Source organism: Ceratosolen solmsi, unplaced genomic scaffold (genome assembly GCF_000503995.2).
Source record: "Ceratosolen solmsi marchali unplaced genomic scaffold, CerSol_1.0 scaffold45, whole genome shotgun sequence".
Classification (NCBI taxonomy): Eukaryota; Metazoa; Arthropoda; class Insecta; order Hymenoptera; family Agaonidae; genus Ceratosolen; species Ceratosolen solmsi.
The window spans coordinates 1,621,085-1,643,032 of record NW_011948436.1 but is presented as its reverse complement, the minus strand read 5'-3'; the positions used below and the strand labels follow the sequence as shown (position 1 = coordinate 1,643,032).

General features: G+C 29.7%; 1 protein-coding gene across 1 annotated transcript; it reads left to right on the top strand.

Annotated features, from left to right (window-relative positions):
- Window positions 1-6,283: 6,283 nt before the first annotated feature.
- Window positions 6,284-20,977, top strand: LOC105365148 (uncharacterized). Its single transcript, XM_011503243.1, has 6 exons — window positions 6,284-6,366; window positions 7,114-7,254; window positions 8,175-8,374; window positions 9,952-10,087; window positions 19,080-19,209; window positions 20,735-20,977. Exons 1-6 carry the CDS (start codon window positions 6,284-6,286, stop codon window positions 20,933-20,935), a joined length of 891 nt encoding a protein of 296 aa, XP_011501545.1. The 3' UTR covers window positions 20,936-20,977.
- The last annotated feature ends 971 nt before the right edge of the window (window positions 20,978-21,948 follow it).

The window sequence follows — 21,948 nt, the reverse complement described above, 5'->3', positions numbered from 1 at the left end:
TAATAATAATAACAATAATAATAATAATAATAATAATAATAAGGTAATAACGTCATTAAATGTATATTTTGCATTTTATTCAAAATCTTTATTCTCTTTAAACAACACGTAGAGAGAAATAAGGATAAATAAACAATTTAATGTATTCAATTAATGATCAATTTCTTGAAAAGTTGTTGAAATAGATTAATTTTTTATATAATAAATTAATTACGGGTATAAAACATCATTCGTGATTATGCAAAGATCTTATAAAAATACTTAAACTTACATAGTTTAATACTTAACATACATAGTTTAACTTACATAGTTTTAATATTGATATAGATAATCATATTAATAGAATGAATTCTTTTCTTTCGCTTGAAGTGATTAGAGCATTTAATATTTGAAAGATTCATTCAAATTACTATCTTCATTCATATTACAAACAAATACATACAAAACAAAATAATACCATAATATTTTATAATATAACATATATATTTTTTATGAAATTATACCAATTATAATTACAATACACTGATTATATATTTATATATACATATATATATATATATATATATATATATATATAAATGTTATAAATGCATTATTATTTTATTAGAAAACAGCAAATTATGATATGATTTATTCCTGGAGTTATAATGATTAATATGCCTTTCACAATGTATTCGCTATAGGTATTTACTTTAATCGAAATTCCATTTCACTTTAATTCATACTGTAAAATATTGTGTTGAATTAAAAATTATTTGGATCTAAATTTTTAAATCAGACTTTTATATAGAAATTAAATTTAACGTCATATTTTTTATTTTACTTCATACGAATAATCAATTTATATTTAAAGATTATAAAACAAACATTGTCAATTTAGATTAAAGTTTATATTAAATTTTACATTTAATTTCATATTATTTGATAATATTATTTCCATTAATATGAAGATATTTTTCATAACAATTTTTTCATATAAATTAAATTGGTAATGTATATTCTGAAATATAGTGATATTTTTTATTACAGCCATTTAAAATATAATTACCAAAAAATCTTTGTATTCTCCATGTCGGAATATGCATGATGCATAAAAATTTCAAAATATAATGTGATGATTAATGTTTAAAATGTATACATATATGAATTAGTTGACTCAGCTACAAAATAAAAATATTTAATACACACTATTTATCAAAATTATTTTGTAAAGCGTAATAAAATTTTATAAATATTGATATAAATACACAAATATATATATATATATATATATATATATATATATATATATATATATATATAAGTACTAATATTATTAATAATTATTAATGAATTAACAATTGTAATTATTGATAATATTATTAAAGTAATATAATTAATTTCTTTATATATTTCTCTCATTAACTATGCGACTTTTTTATTGTTTCTATTCGAAATTTCTATACTAAATACAAAAATTAATTTCGAAAATGAGAATATTCAGTAATATTTCAGTTCAGATAGTAGATGACGGTAGGATGTAGTTTTCAGTTTCTCTGTCATATACATTGTGCTTATCAAAAAGTTTTACGCTTGAATCAACTATTTCTTTTCCATTATTGAATAGTATATATATATATATATATATATATATATATATATATATATATATATATATATATATATTTACTTCCTTCGTATAAATAAGTAGCTTTAAAATTTCAATTTCTATATTAAAAAAAAAAAAGTAAAACTAAAAATAAAAGTGACATAGTTAATTGGTTAAAACTATAATTCAAATTCTATATTTAAAATGTTATAATAGAGATATATGTTTATTCTAAATATAAGTATTCAATTATTATATACGTTAAATAGTTTATCATAGAAAATTGATGAATACGCGTATTGACGAAGGAAAGGAACAATCAACGTTCGAAATGTCAGGAAATTGAAGATAAGAATGTAACTACTGCAAACTAAAAAAGTGTGAATTCGTTTCCAATTCGGACTGGTGACTTTGATTTTGTTTTTCCTCTGAATACAAAATATTTAAATATAAAATTTTTTAAAAAAATATTAATACTGCATTAAATGCATAAAAAAATAATATCAATAAAACTATTTGAAATAATTTCCAAATAATAAGAATTATATCTCAAGAAATATATAATTTCATTAATTAAAAAAAAAAGAAAATAAAAATTTGATCGATCAAGTGTCCTACAAAACAATTATAAATAACAAATATTCCTATATATTTCAGTACTACACTAATGGAAAAATTTATATTACAATAAGAGATCGTATAAATTTTAAAAGTGATTGATCGATTGCAAATCATTTTGTAAAGTGAGTCGAATAATTTTAAAATGGCTATGTGACTTATATTACAGTCTCACAAATTAAATTACAAACTAATATTCTACTATTTTCTAATTATAGAAAAAATATTATATTCAACTAAAAGTGAATTTAAAAAGCAAACACATACAACATCTCGTTTATAGTGGATCGATATAGAACGCTCTTGTTGTCATCTGTGAATTTAGATGAAGGAATGAAGACAAGGGAAAGCAAGTTTTCTCGTAGCTTCAAAGGTAGAAAATGTATGACGCTTCCATATCTTTTACCTTTTCTGTTCGTACTAGTTCGGATGTTTCGACTTTACTCATTCTGTACTTTTCAAACTTTACGTAGCTTTTGCTTTCTGTTTCTCTCATTTAATATCTTACATACATATTCTCTCTCTGTGTCTCTCTCTCTCTCTCTCTCTCTCTCTCTCTCCCTCTCTCTCTCTCTCTCTCTCTTATCTTACTTGTATCCTTGGAGCAAAGTCACCATCTTCAAAAATTCTGAAAGTCAAGTATGCATGTCTTTTTACTAAAAACTGCCATATGTCGATTCTTAAAAGAGGCCCTTCCAAAGAAAAAACACGACTTTCAAATAAATACAATACAGAGTATTAAGAAATATCTCTACAAAATCAGAATTATCAGATATATTAAAAAAAAAGTCACAACCATTTGAATGTGAGTAAATCATATTTCTGTTAATACTCGTTACTTTATTTTTGTTAAGTAATGATAATTAAATTGTCCTTACTCAAAAATTTTACATTCAATTTCAGTTCAAATCTATAATTTAGTTTCTAAAACTATATTTTAAATAATAAAAGAATTAATAAAAATGGCGCATATTATATGATACATTTTTTTTTACTTAAAAGAAAATTTTTCAAATTTTTATATAAAATGTTTTAGAAATGTTTGATATTAATTGAAATTTTAATATTAAGATTCTATGGAATAATAACATAATAATAAATAACGACAGAAAATTGTACTACAAATTAATATTTTCTAAACATAATAATTGTGATATTTAGGAAAAAATATTGTAACTTCTACAAAAACGTTTGAAATTCCGTAGTGAAATGTGCAATCACTTCATGTTATAAGGAGATAAACAGGATTAGTTACAAGATTTCAGTTTTCTTTTTTAATTTTTTTTTTCTTTCATTGGTCTTCGCTACTCTATACAGCTTGATCTTCTTTTTTTGTCGCACCTCTAGTTTTTTTTCTGGGTTTCGTAATTACTGAGACGTGATAAAGCATCGCCAAACATGGACAGAAATTTTTTCTCATTTAATACTTTTGAAAGTAACCAACAATAGACATTAATGAGAACGACTTGTCCATACTTTATTTTTCTCTCTTCTTTTCGATGCAATCAGAAGTTGGTTTGCATCGATCAGTATTCATCGATAAAAAAAATCATTTTTACATAAAATTTTTCCACCTCTTTTTTCCCATATCCGTCATCTATCTTTATCTCGATCTTGTGGAAATTCACTGGAAGCTTGGAGGTCCTACGTACCAAACTCTCTATGAAGTTAAAAGTAAATCAATCAAGCATAGTCGTAAAACTTATTTAAACTTTCCATGAACGCGTTCTTACTATGTACTGCGCATCAGACTTTGCAGTTTCGAAGCGCCTCGGGCATCAGAAAGATGGCCAAGGCTTCACCTTTTGCTTTCGGCAAAAAAACTTATTGAAGATCAAGAAAAAAGTTTCTTTGCTATATACAATCCTTCATTTAATCCTTACTTCTAAGGGCTTAACAATTTAGTTAACTACAAGATTAGGCTGTATTTACTTTCAGGATTATATTCTTATTAAATTTATTTGCTTTTTCTTATATTAGAATAAAAATATCCTTAAATATATCGAATTTAAACAATTTTCATTATACATACGATAATCGAACTATATTAATATTTTAATATTGAATAGTATTTATATTATATTCAAATACTATTCTAAACTAATTTTAATATAGTTTGAATTTTATATGTCTATTATATATATATATGCATTTGCATGTCCGTGTGTGATTTTGCATGTACATTGATATGAATGCATGTATGCATATAAAAAATTCAAATCATCTTAAAATTAGTTTAAAATCGTTAATGTACATAGCAATAATTAAATATATGGAGTATTTTATAAAATCTGAATTTTAGATTACCTAATATAATTATGTATAAATTTCAGACTAAATGAAATGAAATTTACATTAGAACTTTAATTCGTTTTTTTCTGCCTAATGAAACTGTTCAATAAAGTATATTGTATGTTCATTTATTAAATGTAACATATATATAAAAAAAGATCGATATATTATCGAAAGGTTCTAATAGCGATTTATTTTGCAATTCAACAATTCATTAAATGTAATCTATTAATTCAAATCTATCATTATTGTGAGTTATAAGAATTAATAAGTAAACATTATAATTTACAATATACCATGGCCTTTTTCGTCCCACATATCTATTCATTTGTTAACAATATTTTTCCTTTAAATTAATATTTTATTTTAAAATTAGATTCCATTAATAAGAAATTATTGAAAATGCATTCCATGAAAATTTTGTTAATTTTTAATAATAAATTTATTTATTACACTATTGTTGTTATCACATATTTTTATCAAGTGCTTAGTATACTTTATAAATCTGAAATACTATATCCTTCGATACATCATCTTATCGATGAAAGAAGGAATGCATCGTCAGTAGGAAAAAAAGGATTTATTTAATCAAGGGAGAGGAATTTATCAAAAGATATCAATCGGATTTTCTCTTGTAGAAGCACAAAGAAAGCTTATTATTTTAATCAATTGTATTCTAATTAATTGAGTTTAACTTATGCTCCAAGTAAATCTGCTACTATGAATTTCACACAGCGGGTGATGAATTAATATATCACGTGGTAATATTATCATTGTTATTATATAAGCAAATGCCAAAGAATAAATAATAGGGCGTTTATTAAATTACAAACATCAAATTTAATAGAATATTTATTGGCTAAAATTTGAATAGCTCGTATTTCACAACTACACGTAAAATAATTTCCTTGATAAAATAATAGAAAATTAGTAAGACAGTAGAATAAAATAATTAAATTTAAGTCGAATGAAATAAGATGACACTAAATGAGATAGTTTAATGAAAATATGCCAAAAAAAAAGTATGATATTCAAAAGTTTGATTTTAATTTCCTTTCTTATAATCAAATAAAAGCAATATTTTAAGGCTAAATCGGAGAATGGCGCAAGTGAGCGTCTCTTTATCGGATAATAAATAAACAGTTTCATTTATAAGAAAGAGATAAAGTGCGCGACTGTGCACAGTAAATGTATCTTTTGCTTTCCGTTCTACGCATCAGTTTGCCAAATGTACCCGACTCGCATACATTATACACTTTTCCGCACCCCTTTCCTCTCCTCACCAGTCACCTGCTTTATTAACAGCGACCTCCTGTATTATTTATTCCGAAGGTGCGTGCAATTGTCCTATAAATTTTATCGCCGGAGGCCCAGAGAATTTAGAAATCAATCCGAATCGATCGTAAGTGAAAGAAGTTCATTTATCGAGGCAGTAACAAAGTGAGCACGGAGGTACTTTACATAAGAGGGAAAGTCGTATGAGGTATTCGCACTAAATGTGCTTCGTTTAAGCAATGTTCGTAATTGTACGAAAGCTCGTAGAAAGCCCATCGAGGCTTAATACGTTCAGCATCATCATCAACTCATCTAGGATCATTACGAATCCGATCGAAGGGAGTTCCCGGCATTCCCAATATTCAATCGACGATTTTCAGATTCGGTTTTGATTAGCAGACTTCCTCCGCCTTCCCATAAAAAAATAGATCTCTTCCATAAAAGCATAAGCGCGTCGAGATTGTTTATCGGGAAACTTTAGCTAGCTTGGTAGTGACTAAATACGAAACCATGGCGTGCGGCTCGATGACTAGTAACGAAAACCACGACTGTAACAGCGTTAAAAAGCACGGGGAAACCATGACATTCGAAATGTATGCTCCTAGAGAGGGAGGTACGGGAGATTTGAAACTCCTCAACGTGGACAAGAGCCACTGCTAATCGACTGGGAGCCGGAATTGACGTCAAACGTCACTACCAAGTTATCCTTCCGAGAATGACAAGGTGGTTTGCGGATCATTTACGTGTATATTTCCATGCACATATCTCTCCCCCGCGTTATACCGTCGTATCTATAGCAAAACTATATTTTGTGTGTGTGTGTGTGTGTGTGTGTGTGTGTGTGTGCCTCTCTCTCTCTCTCTCTCTCTCTCTCTCTCTCTCTCTCTCTCTCTCTCTCTCTATCTATCTATCTATCTATCTATCTATATATCTATCTATCTATCTGTCTATATCTCTATTTACCCTCTCGCTCACTCTGCGCGTGCGTGTGTGCGCTACGTGCCCATTTTCATGCGTATCCTAGGCTTATTGTACGTCCACCCACGTACAAATTTCGACTATTTTCGAAGGAAATATACAAATGACAATATCAGAGAAAAGAGGGAAGACAAAAATGAATTTACAGGCTTACCGCTGTCGGAAGTTCCGTCTAGTGATAAATCCGTAATATATGTAAGACGACGAACTAGCTTCCATCCAGCAGATAATATCCTCTTTAAGCTCGGATATTCATAATTTTCCTCTTTCAAAGACTATTCATACATTATATCCAGTCTATCGATATTAATATTATTATAATCACGATATAAAATAATTTCTTATTTCCCTTGGTTTTTCAGGCTCTGGCCGACGTACGCGAGTGCTCACAATAATTTGGGTACATTAACAGCGGGTGATCAAGCAGAGAAACACTTTTTGGCTGCGATTCAGGCTCAACCGGGCCACGTGAATGCTCACTACAATCTTGGTCAATTGTACAGGTGAATACGCCTTTCTTCGTCCTCAATTATTCAATGAAACTCGAATGCACATGTCCCTTTAAAGTGGATATCACTGTATTTAAATGAACTACTACATATGCATGTATGGTTAAATACATATCGACTCTGACTCTACTTGGTTATTTTCCATGCACGTTTCGATCATTCGGAAAAGGCCTAAATAATATAGATAAAACGAAGAGACAAAAACGAAACTACAAAACCCAGAGAAAAAAGTAAAGGAATGCGAACGACAGTGGAAAAATTCCCGGATAACCATGTGAATATTAATCCACGTTTTTTAAGTAATAGTCGCTCGATTAAACGCGTAAAACATCAACGTTCGCGTTAATTATCAAAGCCTTTGTTAAAGTCCAAGTTGATTGCATCATGGCGCTCATAATTTTGCGTCAATCCGACCGCGACACTACAATTTTGCGAGTATGCGCGCCAACCACGCGTTATTCCGCACGAGATTGTCGTTCAATTTATATGCTTCCGCTTGGATTTATGACGGCAAAACCATGTATCGACTTTTTTTTTTAACATCCACCGAATCTCTGATCCCTAGCTCTTTCGTCCTTTCATCCCCTACCCCTTTTCACATTTTCTCATTTCCATCGGTTTGCTTTACCTCCCACTCTCCTACCTTCTCGTTTTTCGCCTTTTCTCCCTACAATAATAATTGATAATACATTCCCATCATGAAATATTGTCGACCCGCGTTTTTAAAAAGAAAAATTCAGTTTTTAATCATCTACGTGAACAATGAATTTCGTACGAGCAATGACAAAGTAGATTTCCATCGACACTCTAAACTTGGCTGATTTCGTCAAATCCACACGACCCTTCGAACAACATTCAACTCTAGCTTCGCCCGACTAAAGCCAATCCAAACCTGAAATCATTCGCTCTTTCAGAAAAACAAACAGGACAGACGAATGCATAAGGATGCTGCAGAAATGCGTTACTCTGGATCCCGCCTACACACCGGCCTACCTCGTACTTGCAAGAATGGCGAGTGGCGCGACAACGGGTTCACTCTTGAAACACGTCGTTCGCTTGCAACCAAAGAGTCCCGATTACGTGGCAGAATATGCAACATGGCTTTATCAAAATGGTAAGCATTATTGCAATTAATCGTTTGGAAAATCATTAATATTTAAAGGTTTAAACGCTTAGGCACTGGCACAGAGGGATAATACATTATGTAATAAAATTTACCGATAATTTACTCAAATAGGAGCATCCATTATGACTGCTTGAAAAATGAGCTTAACGAATAATTATCTAATTATGCGTGTCAGCGTTCGAGCCTGAGTTAAAAATTGAGAAAATTTGACTGTGACTTCATTTCTTTCAAGTAGGATCGTCTGATTTGCCGCACTAGTCGTAAGCATTTGACCTAGTTCAGTTGCAAGATCTTCATTCGAGAAATTTCTATTACATTTAAGTCCTAAGGCTCCTAGAAGATTGTAAATCTTCTATCGTGACCTAATACACCTGTTAAATGGTTACCTGGTAAATGGTTCCATTGAAAGTAAGAGGTCTTAAATCTCTAATACTTCAGTGGTGCCTAACTCGGCTGACGTGGTTACGCCTTCGGTGGTGCTTAACTCCTCTGACGTTGTTGCTTCTTCAAGTGGTGTCCTTGTAACTGTTGGCTGAAACACCTTGGCCGTTCGCAGCACTTTACGAACTAATAGTGCCTAACTCGGCTGACGTGGTTGCGCCTTCAAGTAGTTTCTCGATCAATTAAATTTCACAGAAATATATTATCTTACCTTTTCATTGATGAGTGCGTCGGTGGTGCGCTCCTTATATTCACTCTTAAAATGCAATCAACACTCTTGACTGCTTAGCGCGCTTAAATTAGTGGGTAAATTATTTGCCTTCACTATTGGTTTACTATCATATTAATGCAGAGTCTGGCTGAATTGCGCGAGCGCGCGCGCGCGCGTGTGTATGTATATATATATTTAGTAAAGCTGATTGACTGGTATACGGCGGTGTTTAGTGGCTGTATGAGTAATAACTGATAACTGATTGATTGAGAAAAATACAGTGAGCTAAGGAGCGTGGCGAGCTTACAACGCTGGCAACAATGCATGGGCTTGTTACTATGCCGAGAGCTTCGATGACGTCAGAGACTAAGCTCTAGAATATTCGAGAAGTCCAGAAGGACACAGCATTGGAAGGTTCCAAAAATTTAAAAATGGGAAATGTACAAGCCCTCTGACGTACGTGTGCGACTGTACAATATTACATTTTTCCCAAGACATTTTTTTATATAGATAGATTTCTGATGGAAGATTACTATTGTAAGTAATATGCTTTTATATTTACTCTTCCAGCGCAATAAGTCATTTCATCTTGTGAATTCTGATCTACCTTTGGGTACTTATAAAATTCACTGCTTCGTAAGAAATACAGGATACTATTGCAGGACTAGCCACTCATGAGAATGGAAATGCCTCACATATAGAATATAAATCGCGGATAATAATATATCGTTTGTTCGACTACGCAGCGACTTCTTTCTCGCTGAATGAATGTCTATGCTCTTCATCTGTTTGCCGCTCCACTATCGGAATCTTCGAGCAGCTTCCCTTTTTATGCCATCTCCTCGCTCGCTTATATGTATATATACATCTTGATATAGACAAGAATCGAAACAGATTTTCATGTCTTTTTTAGGGAAATGGCTTCCTGCATTGAAGTACTACCTCAGGGGAATGTCACTTTCGCCAGTGCACAGGTCGTCGCTTCTAGGTACGGCGAGAATCTTAAGATCTCGAGGACAATGGCCGAGAGTTCACCAGTTAATAACGAGGTAAAATTTTTAATACCTATTCCTTTGCATTGATAATATATTCCTAATAATGATATTCCTAATATTGATAAGATCCATTCCTAATTGATAATAATAACAACTTTCAAACATTAAGATAAAAAAAAAGAAACAGTTAATAGTCTGCTAATTAGTAATTTAATATGTAACTATTAAATATATTTTACTCCTCATAATTTAATATAACATTATAAAATTTTGTTTATTTATATTCAATTTTTTTTTTTTTAATTAAATTGTATGAAATAATTTAAACTTGATTAAAATACTTTTTTATTTGTGAAACGTTAGTAATGACGTAATATTTCGTGATATAAAAATAAAATCTTTTTTAAATTATTTTGTAATGTTCCAACCTATCGGTTTAATTGACAGCTTGATTGTTCATAAATTAAATCTTTTTCCTTTTATAGTTTTTAATTCATTAAATTCATATAGATATTCGAAAAGATAATAGCTTAGTATGATTCGTAATAAATTACTATATCGTAGCGTCTCCCTTAACTATTACATTATAATATAGTTGTTCAAATAAATGGATATTATACATTTGATTGGATGTATTAGCAAAAGTATTCTTAAAAATGCCTAATACTTAGTTTACTTAATCTTTTGTATATTTATAAACAATTATGCGAATAACATTCTTTTAACATTATCTTTAGGTAAAATAAAAAATTCTTTTTATTGCATTACGGATTATTATTTATATAAATTATTGGACGTATAAAAATAATTTAAAAGTTATTATATTTAATCCTATTATATTATAATTCATAGTTATATTTATTAGTAATGTTTTTCTTGCATAATACTTGAACGGTCGTTAAATCCATAAGAATATGTGTGTGTGTGTGTGTGCATTTAAAATTTAACGAAAAAGAAAAGAATTATATTTTATTCCACCTATAACGTTGACTCGGTGTTCGATTTCAAATTGAGATTATTATATGAGAATGACTGAACGAAGGTATTCAAACATTGGTAGCTCAGCTCATTACAGAACATTAGTTATAAAAAAATATTAGTCGTATAAACGTGTTTCGGCCCAATAAAACTATATAGGTGGTTTTTCATTCGAATAAAGAAAATTTATTGCCGTTTATTACTCGTGGAATATCTTTTTTTCAAAATTCTTTACTTAATATTATTCATAATTATATAAATAATTATATAAATACCCAATTCTATTATGAATAAGAGCTTAGAAATTTTTTCATAATATTTAATCAAATAAATATTAAACTTATATTATAAATATAACTACTTGTGCGCAAAATACACATTCATGGAAATTTATAGCAATATATAAGCCTTGGAACTATATAAATTAATATATTACAAAGATTGAAAAATTTTAAACGAAAATTATAGGTGCAAGTGTATCATAGTTAAAAAATTCATACGCGTCTGTATTTATTTAATATAATGGAGAGAGAATGTAACAAGATCAGCCTACTTACTATCTATACAGAAGAACTTATTAATAGATATATGTATTTGTGTGCTAAATACACGTATACAGACATATCAAGATATTTTTTTAAATAGTGCATTTCAGTTTCTAAGTTCAGTACAAAACAAGTATACATACATTACTATACAAACCCAGAAATATGTATATATATATATATTTACCATGTAATGTAACGGTAAAGTTATGTTAAACTGGTGCCGTATAGTCGTTGAATTGGTCTTTATAACATTTGAAATAATGAATTACCTTGAATCGATACAATCTTGTATTTGAAAAATTATAATATAGGATCCATAATTATATCAATAATTTGTTATTTTTCAAACCATAGAAATTAAGAGGAACAGAACAAGGATCTGTGTGACATCAAAATTATGTATTGCAGCATTATTATCATAAAATAATCTAAATTAGTTTTATATTACATTCATTAGTCACATCACATCTCATTATTATAAATTTGCAATTATTATTATATAACGCTTAAATAACGATTGAAAAGGCCAATTATTCGCTTTTGAAAATTTGGAAATTATCATTGAAATAAAATGAGCAAAAAGATGAAAATTCAAATTATATTAAAATTATTGATTCATAAACTACAGAAAGCATTTTAAATATTTGAAATAAATTATAATAATCGACCCTAAAAATAACTATATTATTCCTGCCATAAGATAAGGCAAAAATTCATTACAAACAATGTAGAACATGTCATAAACATTTATCACAGATGCAAATAATAAAGTATATCGACCTATTATCCATTAGCGTTATTGAACATAAATTACAAGCAAGTTGCAAGCCATGGGAAACATTATAGGAATCTATTCAGAACAATAAATATGCACATAATCGTTCAGTATGAAGAAACATTACGATTCTTAAACTCCGATACTTTGATTTTATTCTATCGTAATTATAATCTATAAAATTGTATAATATTTACATTATATAAAATGATAGATAATTTTTATTGGTAAATAAAAAAAGTATATTAAAATTATTATGATCCATTAAATTTCATATTTTGTGTTAACTATATATTTTAAATATTCGAGTTAACATAACTAGTTAATCTCTATACCTATGCTTAAGATTTAAAAATTTTCAAGTTTTCTCACTCTAATTCTAATAATTAGAAAAATTTGAATTATTTAAGATTATGATAATTAAATACAGTTTACATTACGATTATAAAATAATTTAATATTTGACTATAATGAATCATTACGTATTTATATATTTATTTGTTAAAAAAAAAAAAAGAAAAAAGAAAAAAAAAGAGGCATATTTGTTGCTAAAATTTTATATTAAGCAATATTAAGTCGTACAGTGAACATAAACGATTAAATCTCCACCCTTCTTTTGGTGACTTTTTTTATATTTATCTTAGTAATTAATTATAATAGTTAAATAGTCCATAGTAATTTGTAAAAATATTTTTCTCTTATAATTATTTTTAAATGAATAATATTTCGCCTCTGTATTCAAAACGCTTGCTTGTATGTAAAAAATACAGATTACAAATTAAAGTTTGTAAAAATCTATTCTATACATATCTTGTATTTAGCATATAAGATTTCAAATATTTACATTAAATTTCCTGCAATGATAATCATATTTGTATTTCGTTAATCAAAGTACTTTTTAATTCAAATTAATTATCGAGTGTTTAATCTACAAAGTAGAATAGCGATAAAGGTAGAAGTTTCGTATACCGAAAATGTAAATATAAATCAGTATGCAACTACAAAGCTGTCCCGGAAATTATTTCCTCATCGAAATATAACAAACAAAAGATTTCATTAGAATAAAAAGTGACACGATCATACATCATTAATTTTGCATAAATAATAAATATTGCCATATTGGGTAACCAGATCGAATTGAAGCACTAGAATTCGAGGGACAAAGACGTAATAAATAAAAAACTGTGCCAGTATACTTTTCAATTATCCGTAGCGATGTTTGTCGTGTACTTGATTGCTTTAGAGGCGAAGAGAATAAATGGAATCCTGGACCAATCAACGAAAACCGCGAACGATTTATGAGAAATTAATCCGGTCGTTGAGGGAAGCGAGACACGCCGCTTCAAACCTGCAACGCGCGGCTACAGCAACCGCCTGCAGTGAACTGCAGGGGATGCGTGCAGTATGTCCCCCTCCCCTCCCAACATCGCCCCACCCCCACAACCAAACCGACCCGAGTCGCACCAACTCGGTCGCACACCTCCTACACACGTGGCAAGTGATGCGCGCTACGGCCTTCGATCCGACACTCGGTAAATGAAGGACCACTTGCCGTGAATCTCCGAGGTACTTAAATTTTTCCTATTTCCAATTAAACTTTTTCTCTCGTTATTGCCCTTCCTTGTAACGCTGACGTTTCTACTGCTATTCCAAATGTGCGATTTGCTTTATCGATTTTCATACTCGGCGCTTCTCAAACCCGAGGCTTAAAATAAATTTCTACCAATATTATATACTTCATTTATCATATGGATAATTATCAACATTATTGTAAAAACGTTGATATATTGACGTATTCTCAAAACACGCTTGAAATTATTTTGATCCTACCTTTTATTAGATTTTATCGATAAACGGAAATTTTTTAATTTACTATTTAACATAATCAAATCCAAACAAATTAGGTTTATACTATTTATGCACATCATGCATATATTATATATACATACTCATATATTCTATACACATATACGTGGTATTCTCATGAAATATTAACAACTGCAGGTAAGTAGCTTAGCTTACATAATAAATGACATTAAATTCTCTAAAAGTCTAATTTATATCGTAAATTTTCTAAACGTGAAATGACTGCAAAACATTTCAGAACATAAATTTTATTTAAATTTATACTTGAAAATTTAAATATCAATAACAATGTCTGATTAAAAAGAATATATATATCAGCTTAAAATAAATACCATGACATGTAAATAAAAAAAAAATGGATATGTTTCGATATTACATTTTTTAATTTTTTAATTTTTAATTACACATTAAAATCTTTAATTAATTTTCAACATTATCGATAGAATTAATGTTAAATACAATTAAAAACAGAAATATGAGCTTTAAAAATGTTTTTCAATCAAAATACTACATGGCTAATAAATTTATGATAAAACCTTTCCATACTCATTCATTGTTTCTATTGTAAATAGAGAAAATAAAATTTAAAATTTAACTACATCCAATGATGAGCAAGCAATACTACTTACAATTATGTGCTCCATTTATCTACATTTATAATCAAATTTTTATATTTAATTTTGAAAATACTTTATGATTATTTATCTAGAGCATGTTATTGGGGAAGTTACTTAAACATAAATTTTCTAAGAAACTATTAGTACGTAAGCATAAACCTGATCAAGAATTTGTTTGCAAAACAACATGAATATAATTTAATTAAATTTAACAATGGCAATGATACGATATTTTCAATATAAGATATATTCTATTCAATAAATATGATAATAAGACGCAACTAAAATAAATTATGTATTATATTATTTATTGTTTTTATTTTATGTCTAAAGCTTGTCAAATATTTTCGGTAAAATTGTATGTAATATATCTCATATTCAAACTTTAATTATTTAATAATATTAAAAGATGACGCGATGATTAAATATCGATAAAACGATAAATATATAAGGAGGTAATGAATTTTTTCTTAGAAAATAATCATTTCTGATACAGAAGCATCCTGCCTTCGTCAAAGATTATCTAAAGCCTTTCATTGGAAATATTGGAAAAGATGCTTATCATTTTTAATACGCAATTTTTTCCTTCTTTGGCGTCTTTTCATCGCTATATTTATATAACACCCGAATGATCAACTTTCATAACATCAAGGTCTATGGTAGCGCTTGCTATATCTATTCTTGTATACGAAAACTAACATAAATGGATTTTAAAAGTTATCGAGAGAAAATAAACAAGCACGCCTTGAGAACTTATACATTCTTTCAAACTTTTCGAACTGACTTTATTTTACGTGCTCTGTTTGTGTAGCATTTAATAAAGAAATAAATAGTCGATATTCTTTCTTGTAGTTTTTATTGCCATGTACTTCTTCGACAATATTTACAATAACTGTTTCATTAAATCTCACTTGCGATCGTAGATCAAGATCGTACAACGCGCCCATCGGACCCCATTATTATTTTCAAAAATTCAATATTTTATCCTCGTATTTTCTGTAACAGCGAGAATATATATGAATTTTCCGTCACAGCACTGTATAAAATTACTCGAAATTTCGAAAATATAACAAGCTTCGCTGCTTCATCATACTTGATATTTCCCATACATCAATTCTCACATTTATCTGTAACAAGAGTCACGTCTTCGTTTAATAATTCGTCGATATTAAATAAAAATAATGTGGAATAAAGTGCCGTTGTCCTATGTATCAATTTAAAACATTCGTTCCAAGCTTCCTTACTTCCTTATTAAATTCTCTTTGAAATCCTTTCTTTATTCAACAGCTTTAAAGATATTTTACTTTTCGCACTTGTTGCAATCATATTTCATAATTAATGGCGGCATAATCTTAATACTGAAATCAGCAATTTCCAAAGCATTAAATATAACTTTATCAATGCTTTATCGGTAAAAAATTCCACTGATTATCAACTAAATGAAAATTATATTTAATTTGACGCATAATCGTATTATTTAAAACAGTAAGAATTATTTTAAAAATATATAATTAAAGCATAAAAAATAAAATTGAAGTAAAAACTTTAGTTTCTAATTTATTATTTCGTCATAAATAAGATAATATGCAAATGGTCGCTTAAAAACATAATTTTTTCAAACTTTTAAGTGGATTTAATTTGTCATAATACAATTATGTGCATATTTATAAAGTTGATAAAATCTACAAAATATCATTATCGACATCTCATGATTAAAGCTGCTTTTAATCCCATAAAATTTAAGAACTTTTCAATGTTTATTATCAATATGTCTCGATGCATTTATACGTAAAAACTATATTTATGTTATGATTCACTCACCTAACATATTCTGTAAAATAATAAATGCATTTAGTCATAGCTGCGGATTATAATATTATATTGATGAGAAAGATATTTATGATAATAAAAAATTACAAATTTCCCAATATACATTTAAGATAAATATTATTAAAATATCTGCTTAGAAAGTTGACATAGTGCATATGTTAAATAATTTTAATATTTTTTCAAATAATTATGACAATAGAAGTGAAATATAGATGTTGAGTGAAATTGATAAATCAGTTACAAGTTGGACAATGTTTGTCAAATCGATGAAATGACACAATACTATAACTATTTTACAAAGTACATACGTGTATTCATTTCTTCAATTATCTAATCAATATTTTCTTTAAAAGTCAAGTTTATTATTATAAATAAATCAATAGTATAGACACGTAGTAGACTAGTAAAAAGTAATAAATAATGCTATGAATTATCGATTCATCTAATGACTGAGCGCTCAGAGAACAACGACAAAACTGAAGTGCATAAAGATGAGATTGCACTTGCTTATTGCTACATTATCACATTGACCTTATAAAATTGATATAAATCACGTTTTCTTTTAAAGATACTTTCCATCTGTTCTAGAATGATGAATTCTCTTTCATTCTTTATGTGTATTTCGATTTTCGTGTTCGCTATTAACATTTTGAAGTATATATTACGAACATACAGCATACGGCATTAATTTTCGAGGTTCATTAATGATGATTCTCACTTTGAATTTATTTTTTAAATGTACATAATGGTTTGTATATTTCATTTATTTTTAAGTGACAATCCATTAACCCATCAATATTACAACAATTTCAATGAGGAATAGGTCTCGATCATCTTTCCAAAGCACAGTTGTCTATTTACATGCGTATACGTATATTTACAATACCTAACCGTAACTATTAACATAATTTAGAATCAATTTATAGAACATAATTGAAATAAAATATAATTAAATATGACTCCTAACATCATTTAAAATAATTTTTCAATAACTGCTGAACTATATTGTTATTTTATTTTTATTTTTTTTTTTTTACAGAGACTTGTAATTTAAATTATACGGCATATTCGCGAAATAGTAAAGTGAATCGGAAAACTTGGAAACGCTTGCACGATGAGTTTATAAGAATAAATTGCACCAAACAACATAAGAAAAATATGTAATAGTAATATCGTGAAAATTATTTTAGAATGATATCATGTGTGATATGATTAATTTTCACTTTTACTTCATTATGAAAGAACTAATTATAAATATTTAATGCATAATCTATCATAACATCGAAGCTATCGACAAAGGTGGTCAATCTATTTATTTATGCTTCTATCTATCTATGCTTAAGCTACTAAAACATTTTTATTTTCCGGATTTTCTTCTCGAATCCAGCGTGATAGTCTTTTATTTTCTATTATGCTAACTACACGATTCAATGATCCTTAAAATAATGGGTGAAATATAATGTGCCTCTCATGATTATGTAATTTTCTACATTCTTCGCCTGCTTCGTTCTACAGTGACTATATATTTTTCTAAGTATTCGAAATTTCAAGAGAGTATTTTGCATTAATAAATATATATATATATTTTTGAAATATTATCTACTTCTAAGTTTCTCTTTTATTTTATCCATAGCTTATGTTGTTATATAATATAAACATCCATTATCCTACCAACGACTCATTTAATTATTGTCAATTACATATTTTTATGTTGATTTATCTCTATACTCCTTAAATGTCTATAGCTTACGATTTTCATTTATACAATTAGATAATTTTTATAATTTTCTTTATTATTTAATGTAATCATTCAATTACGAAAACGAAATATTTACTTTTAATTAATAATCTGACAATAAAATTTATATTTTATTTTACCCTTACCCGACATAGTCACGCCTGTTAGGCAAAACATTCATATGAGACAGTACAATAATCGAAAAACGATTGCATTTTTAAATATGAAATTCGTACATCTATAATTGTTGCCTATAAAACTTTACTATATGCTAGGATAAGTAATATCGTCTTCAACAGAGTAAATACAAACTAATTACTATTTCACAATTTTTATTATAATGTCATGCCTTGAATCTCTAATAAATGTAAAATGAAAGTATGCATAATTATAGATAAAATGAATGATTGAGCATGTCAATTAAGACATCTCTTAAGACATCTTAACAAAATCGCATAATCTCACACAGACCAACGATATAGATACATTCAAAGAGTTTAAAATAATTTAATTGCTGAAGCTTCAATAATAATGTATATATATATACTTTATCATTATAAGATTTCTTTAGCATGTTATTCCTCTTAAGTACAATGATTTTAATATCCTGTTTAATTACCATAAGATTCCGTTACAAAAATATGACCTAATTTTTGCGGTAATTTGAAAAGAGCTTTTGAAATAAATGCTGCAGGTGGCACATTATGCTGAGGGCTAGAAGAGGTGGTTTCATATACCGAGGCGACTTGTATATTCAAGCATGGCAATTACAACATGAATCGCGTCAAAGAACGTATGAGCATCGACGCAGCTTCTGTTTGTTGGTAAGTATAATTTAACTAATTAGTCGTTTGCTTAAAGTTATAAATCGGTCGGCTTGCTAACAAAAACTTTAACATCGGCTTTGTTAATTAAGTAAAAGAAGTCGAACAGCAAGAGAATTTTGAATTCTGTCCAGCACGAGAATTTCTGTTTAGAATTCACTTGGCAATGTATCTCACTGTCTAGGTCTCTTTGTAGTAAAGTCCCTCAAGAGGATTAATTAAGAGCTCCTAGCGTAGTCGTCATAATTCTAATTAAATTGATAGGTTCATTTGGAAAGGGCGAGCGAAACGATCCTTTTTACGCATTCCCCTCTCTCCTCGCGGCTCCTTGCGTATCAAATTTCGTCTCCTGTTTCTACAAGCTTACATCACAAGCTCTAACTATCGTGAGAAACTTTAGCATAGTGTACATTATTAGCAACTATTAATTTATGCAAAAACAAGTCAGCCACTTTCGAGCCATTTGATAAGAAGCGCGATAATTTTGAAAAGTATATAATGCATTTGCAACATTTCAAAGCTCACTCGGTTATATTTTCTCACCAAAGTTTCCCTCCCTCAGAATTTCTCTAACGTGCTTGGTTATTATTTGTTATATTTAGAATCACTTTATCACCTCGATCGACAAATTCATTAAAACATAATGCACTTTGTATTAACGCGTAGTTTTTGTGATAAATTTACAGTGTATTACTGCGTCGTTAATAATTTATTTGCATACATTTTATTTGCCAAATATTAGCAAAATGTGTTGTTGTTGTTGTTGTTGTTGTTGTTGTTGTTGTTGTTGTTGTTGTTGTTGGTGTTGTTGGTGTTGTTGTTGTCGTCGTTGTTTAGTAAATAAGTCCATGTATTTATTAAAAGGATTTTAATGAAGCGATTATAGAGAAATGATTAACGATTGGCACAGAATGTTTAGAAATTCACTTCATAAATTCACGTATAACGGCAAAGATGCAAAAAATTAATTTTATGCATGCAATCGGAGTTCGAAAATTATAAAGACTTGTTCTTACGATCTCGCCACATAGTAAAGTCCATACCTTATGCAACACAATCTTATCGAGTGGCAAAAAGCAAATTTCTTGCTAAAGTCCGAAATTGCACGGGGCGAAGGGCCGTTCTCTACATAAAGAATATCACGCCCACGTCATCTGGTAAAACGCGTCAAAAGTGCTTGGTTGCGAGATTTGTCAAAAATTTTTGTCTGAATGAATTACAGCGACAAGGTATGGTTAATAATTAAATCTTTCGAATGAAAAGGAAGCCGTTGAAAGGTCGATTGTATACGTGTCAGGGGGCACGGATAATATCGCGTCGCGTCACAAAGTTCAACAGGTAATCGTTAAAATCAAATGAACGAGGCGAGAATTCATCGAGCCGAGTATTCACGATCGCATATTCCGCTTAACGACTACTTTAAAACACGCTGCTTCCGACCCATGGCTCCTCTTAACCCCTTTACCTGCCTTTGGTGGAATGACGTAAGCCGTAGCCTCAGAGGTGATAACGCTTGTGATTGCAGGAAAGCGGCTGCGAGTCTCGGCCGCGGGTTGCCAGCGTCTCGGTACAGCTCGAGCAGGACAGCAACAAATCGGAGCAGCTGGAGCGCGCGGGCGCACGTTGCAGTTTGCGGACCTGCAGCAGACAGACGAGGAAGGGCGGGGGGAAGACTCGAGTCACGGCGCCGGCCCTCCTCGTTCAGAATCTCCTTGAAACCCTCTAGGCTACGTTCCTGATAACGAGTGTAGATGAACGAGGAGTCGACGCCCCATCTACTCTCGGCTCCACTCTCGTGCAAGGAATTGCGCGCGACTTTTATTGACGGAAGACATCGCTGCACTTATACATGCCCCCTATCCCTCCTTCTCTCGCTTCTATCACTTTTCCCGTTTCTTCCTCGAGCTCTCCTTTTTCTTTTCTTTCTTCTCATTTCTCCCCCCCCCCCCCCCCAATCATTTTTTCGTTTTTTCATTTTTCATTTCGATCTGCGGGCCGTTACACCACCCAACCGCTATCAAACATTTCACTTCTGCGAGTATTACGTTTATCCAGCTACGCCTTTATTTCCCCGGTATGCGGAATCTTCCTTTCCGTAAAGTCGGCGCATCATGAGCCCGCCGTACTTAAATATACCATGCTGAAACATACATATGATCTAAATCTTCCGTGTTTCGTGTTTACTTGAGTCAAACATTTACGACAAGCGTAATGTAAGCGATGTAAAATATAAATCACATGCTGTCGTGGAATGCGTAATTATAATAAAATACAGCGATGTGTAAATATATTTTTTCTCGTGCAAGATTTTTTATTATAAGCGGAAGTATATCGTTGTAAGTAAAAAAAAAAAGAAGAAGAAGAAGAAGAAGAAGAAGATGAAGAATAATTTATGTAACTTGCTAAGCTAAGCTAAATATTACGACGGCACACCGAGGCATTCATCATACCGATCAATTTATCCGAGGGAAAAAGAATCTACGAAATGCATTCGAAGTTTATTTTTCACACGAGACATGTAGACCCATGATATTAATCGTTACAATAAATACAGATTAAGGAGGCATCACTCTATGAAGTACCTAATTTTAAGTAAAAAAAAAAAAAAAAAAAAAAAAAAAAAAAGAGTGAAAAAAATGATAAAAACGCAAAAAGAATAATAATGTTTTCGGCTCAATGTAGATCGATTTTAACGCGAGTATGTCATAAAAATTAATTGCGACGAATGCACGGTGCCAA

Bases quoted from the DNA above. Each gene is read 5' to 3' on its own strand.
- LOC105365148 (XM_011503243.1), top strand. From the start codon at position 6,284: ATGGCGTGCGGCTCGATGACTAGTAACGAAAACCACGACTGTAACAGC. The intron at 8,375-9,951 runs GTAAGCATTATT...TGTCTTTTTTAG, and splicing joins AACATGGCTTTATCAAAATG to GGAAATGGCTTCCTGCATTG. The intron at 10,088-19,079 runs GTAAAATTTTTA...TAAATGCTGCAG, and splicing joins GTTCACCAGTTAATAACGAG to GTGGCACATTATGCTGAGGG.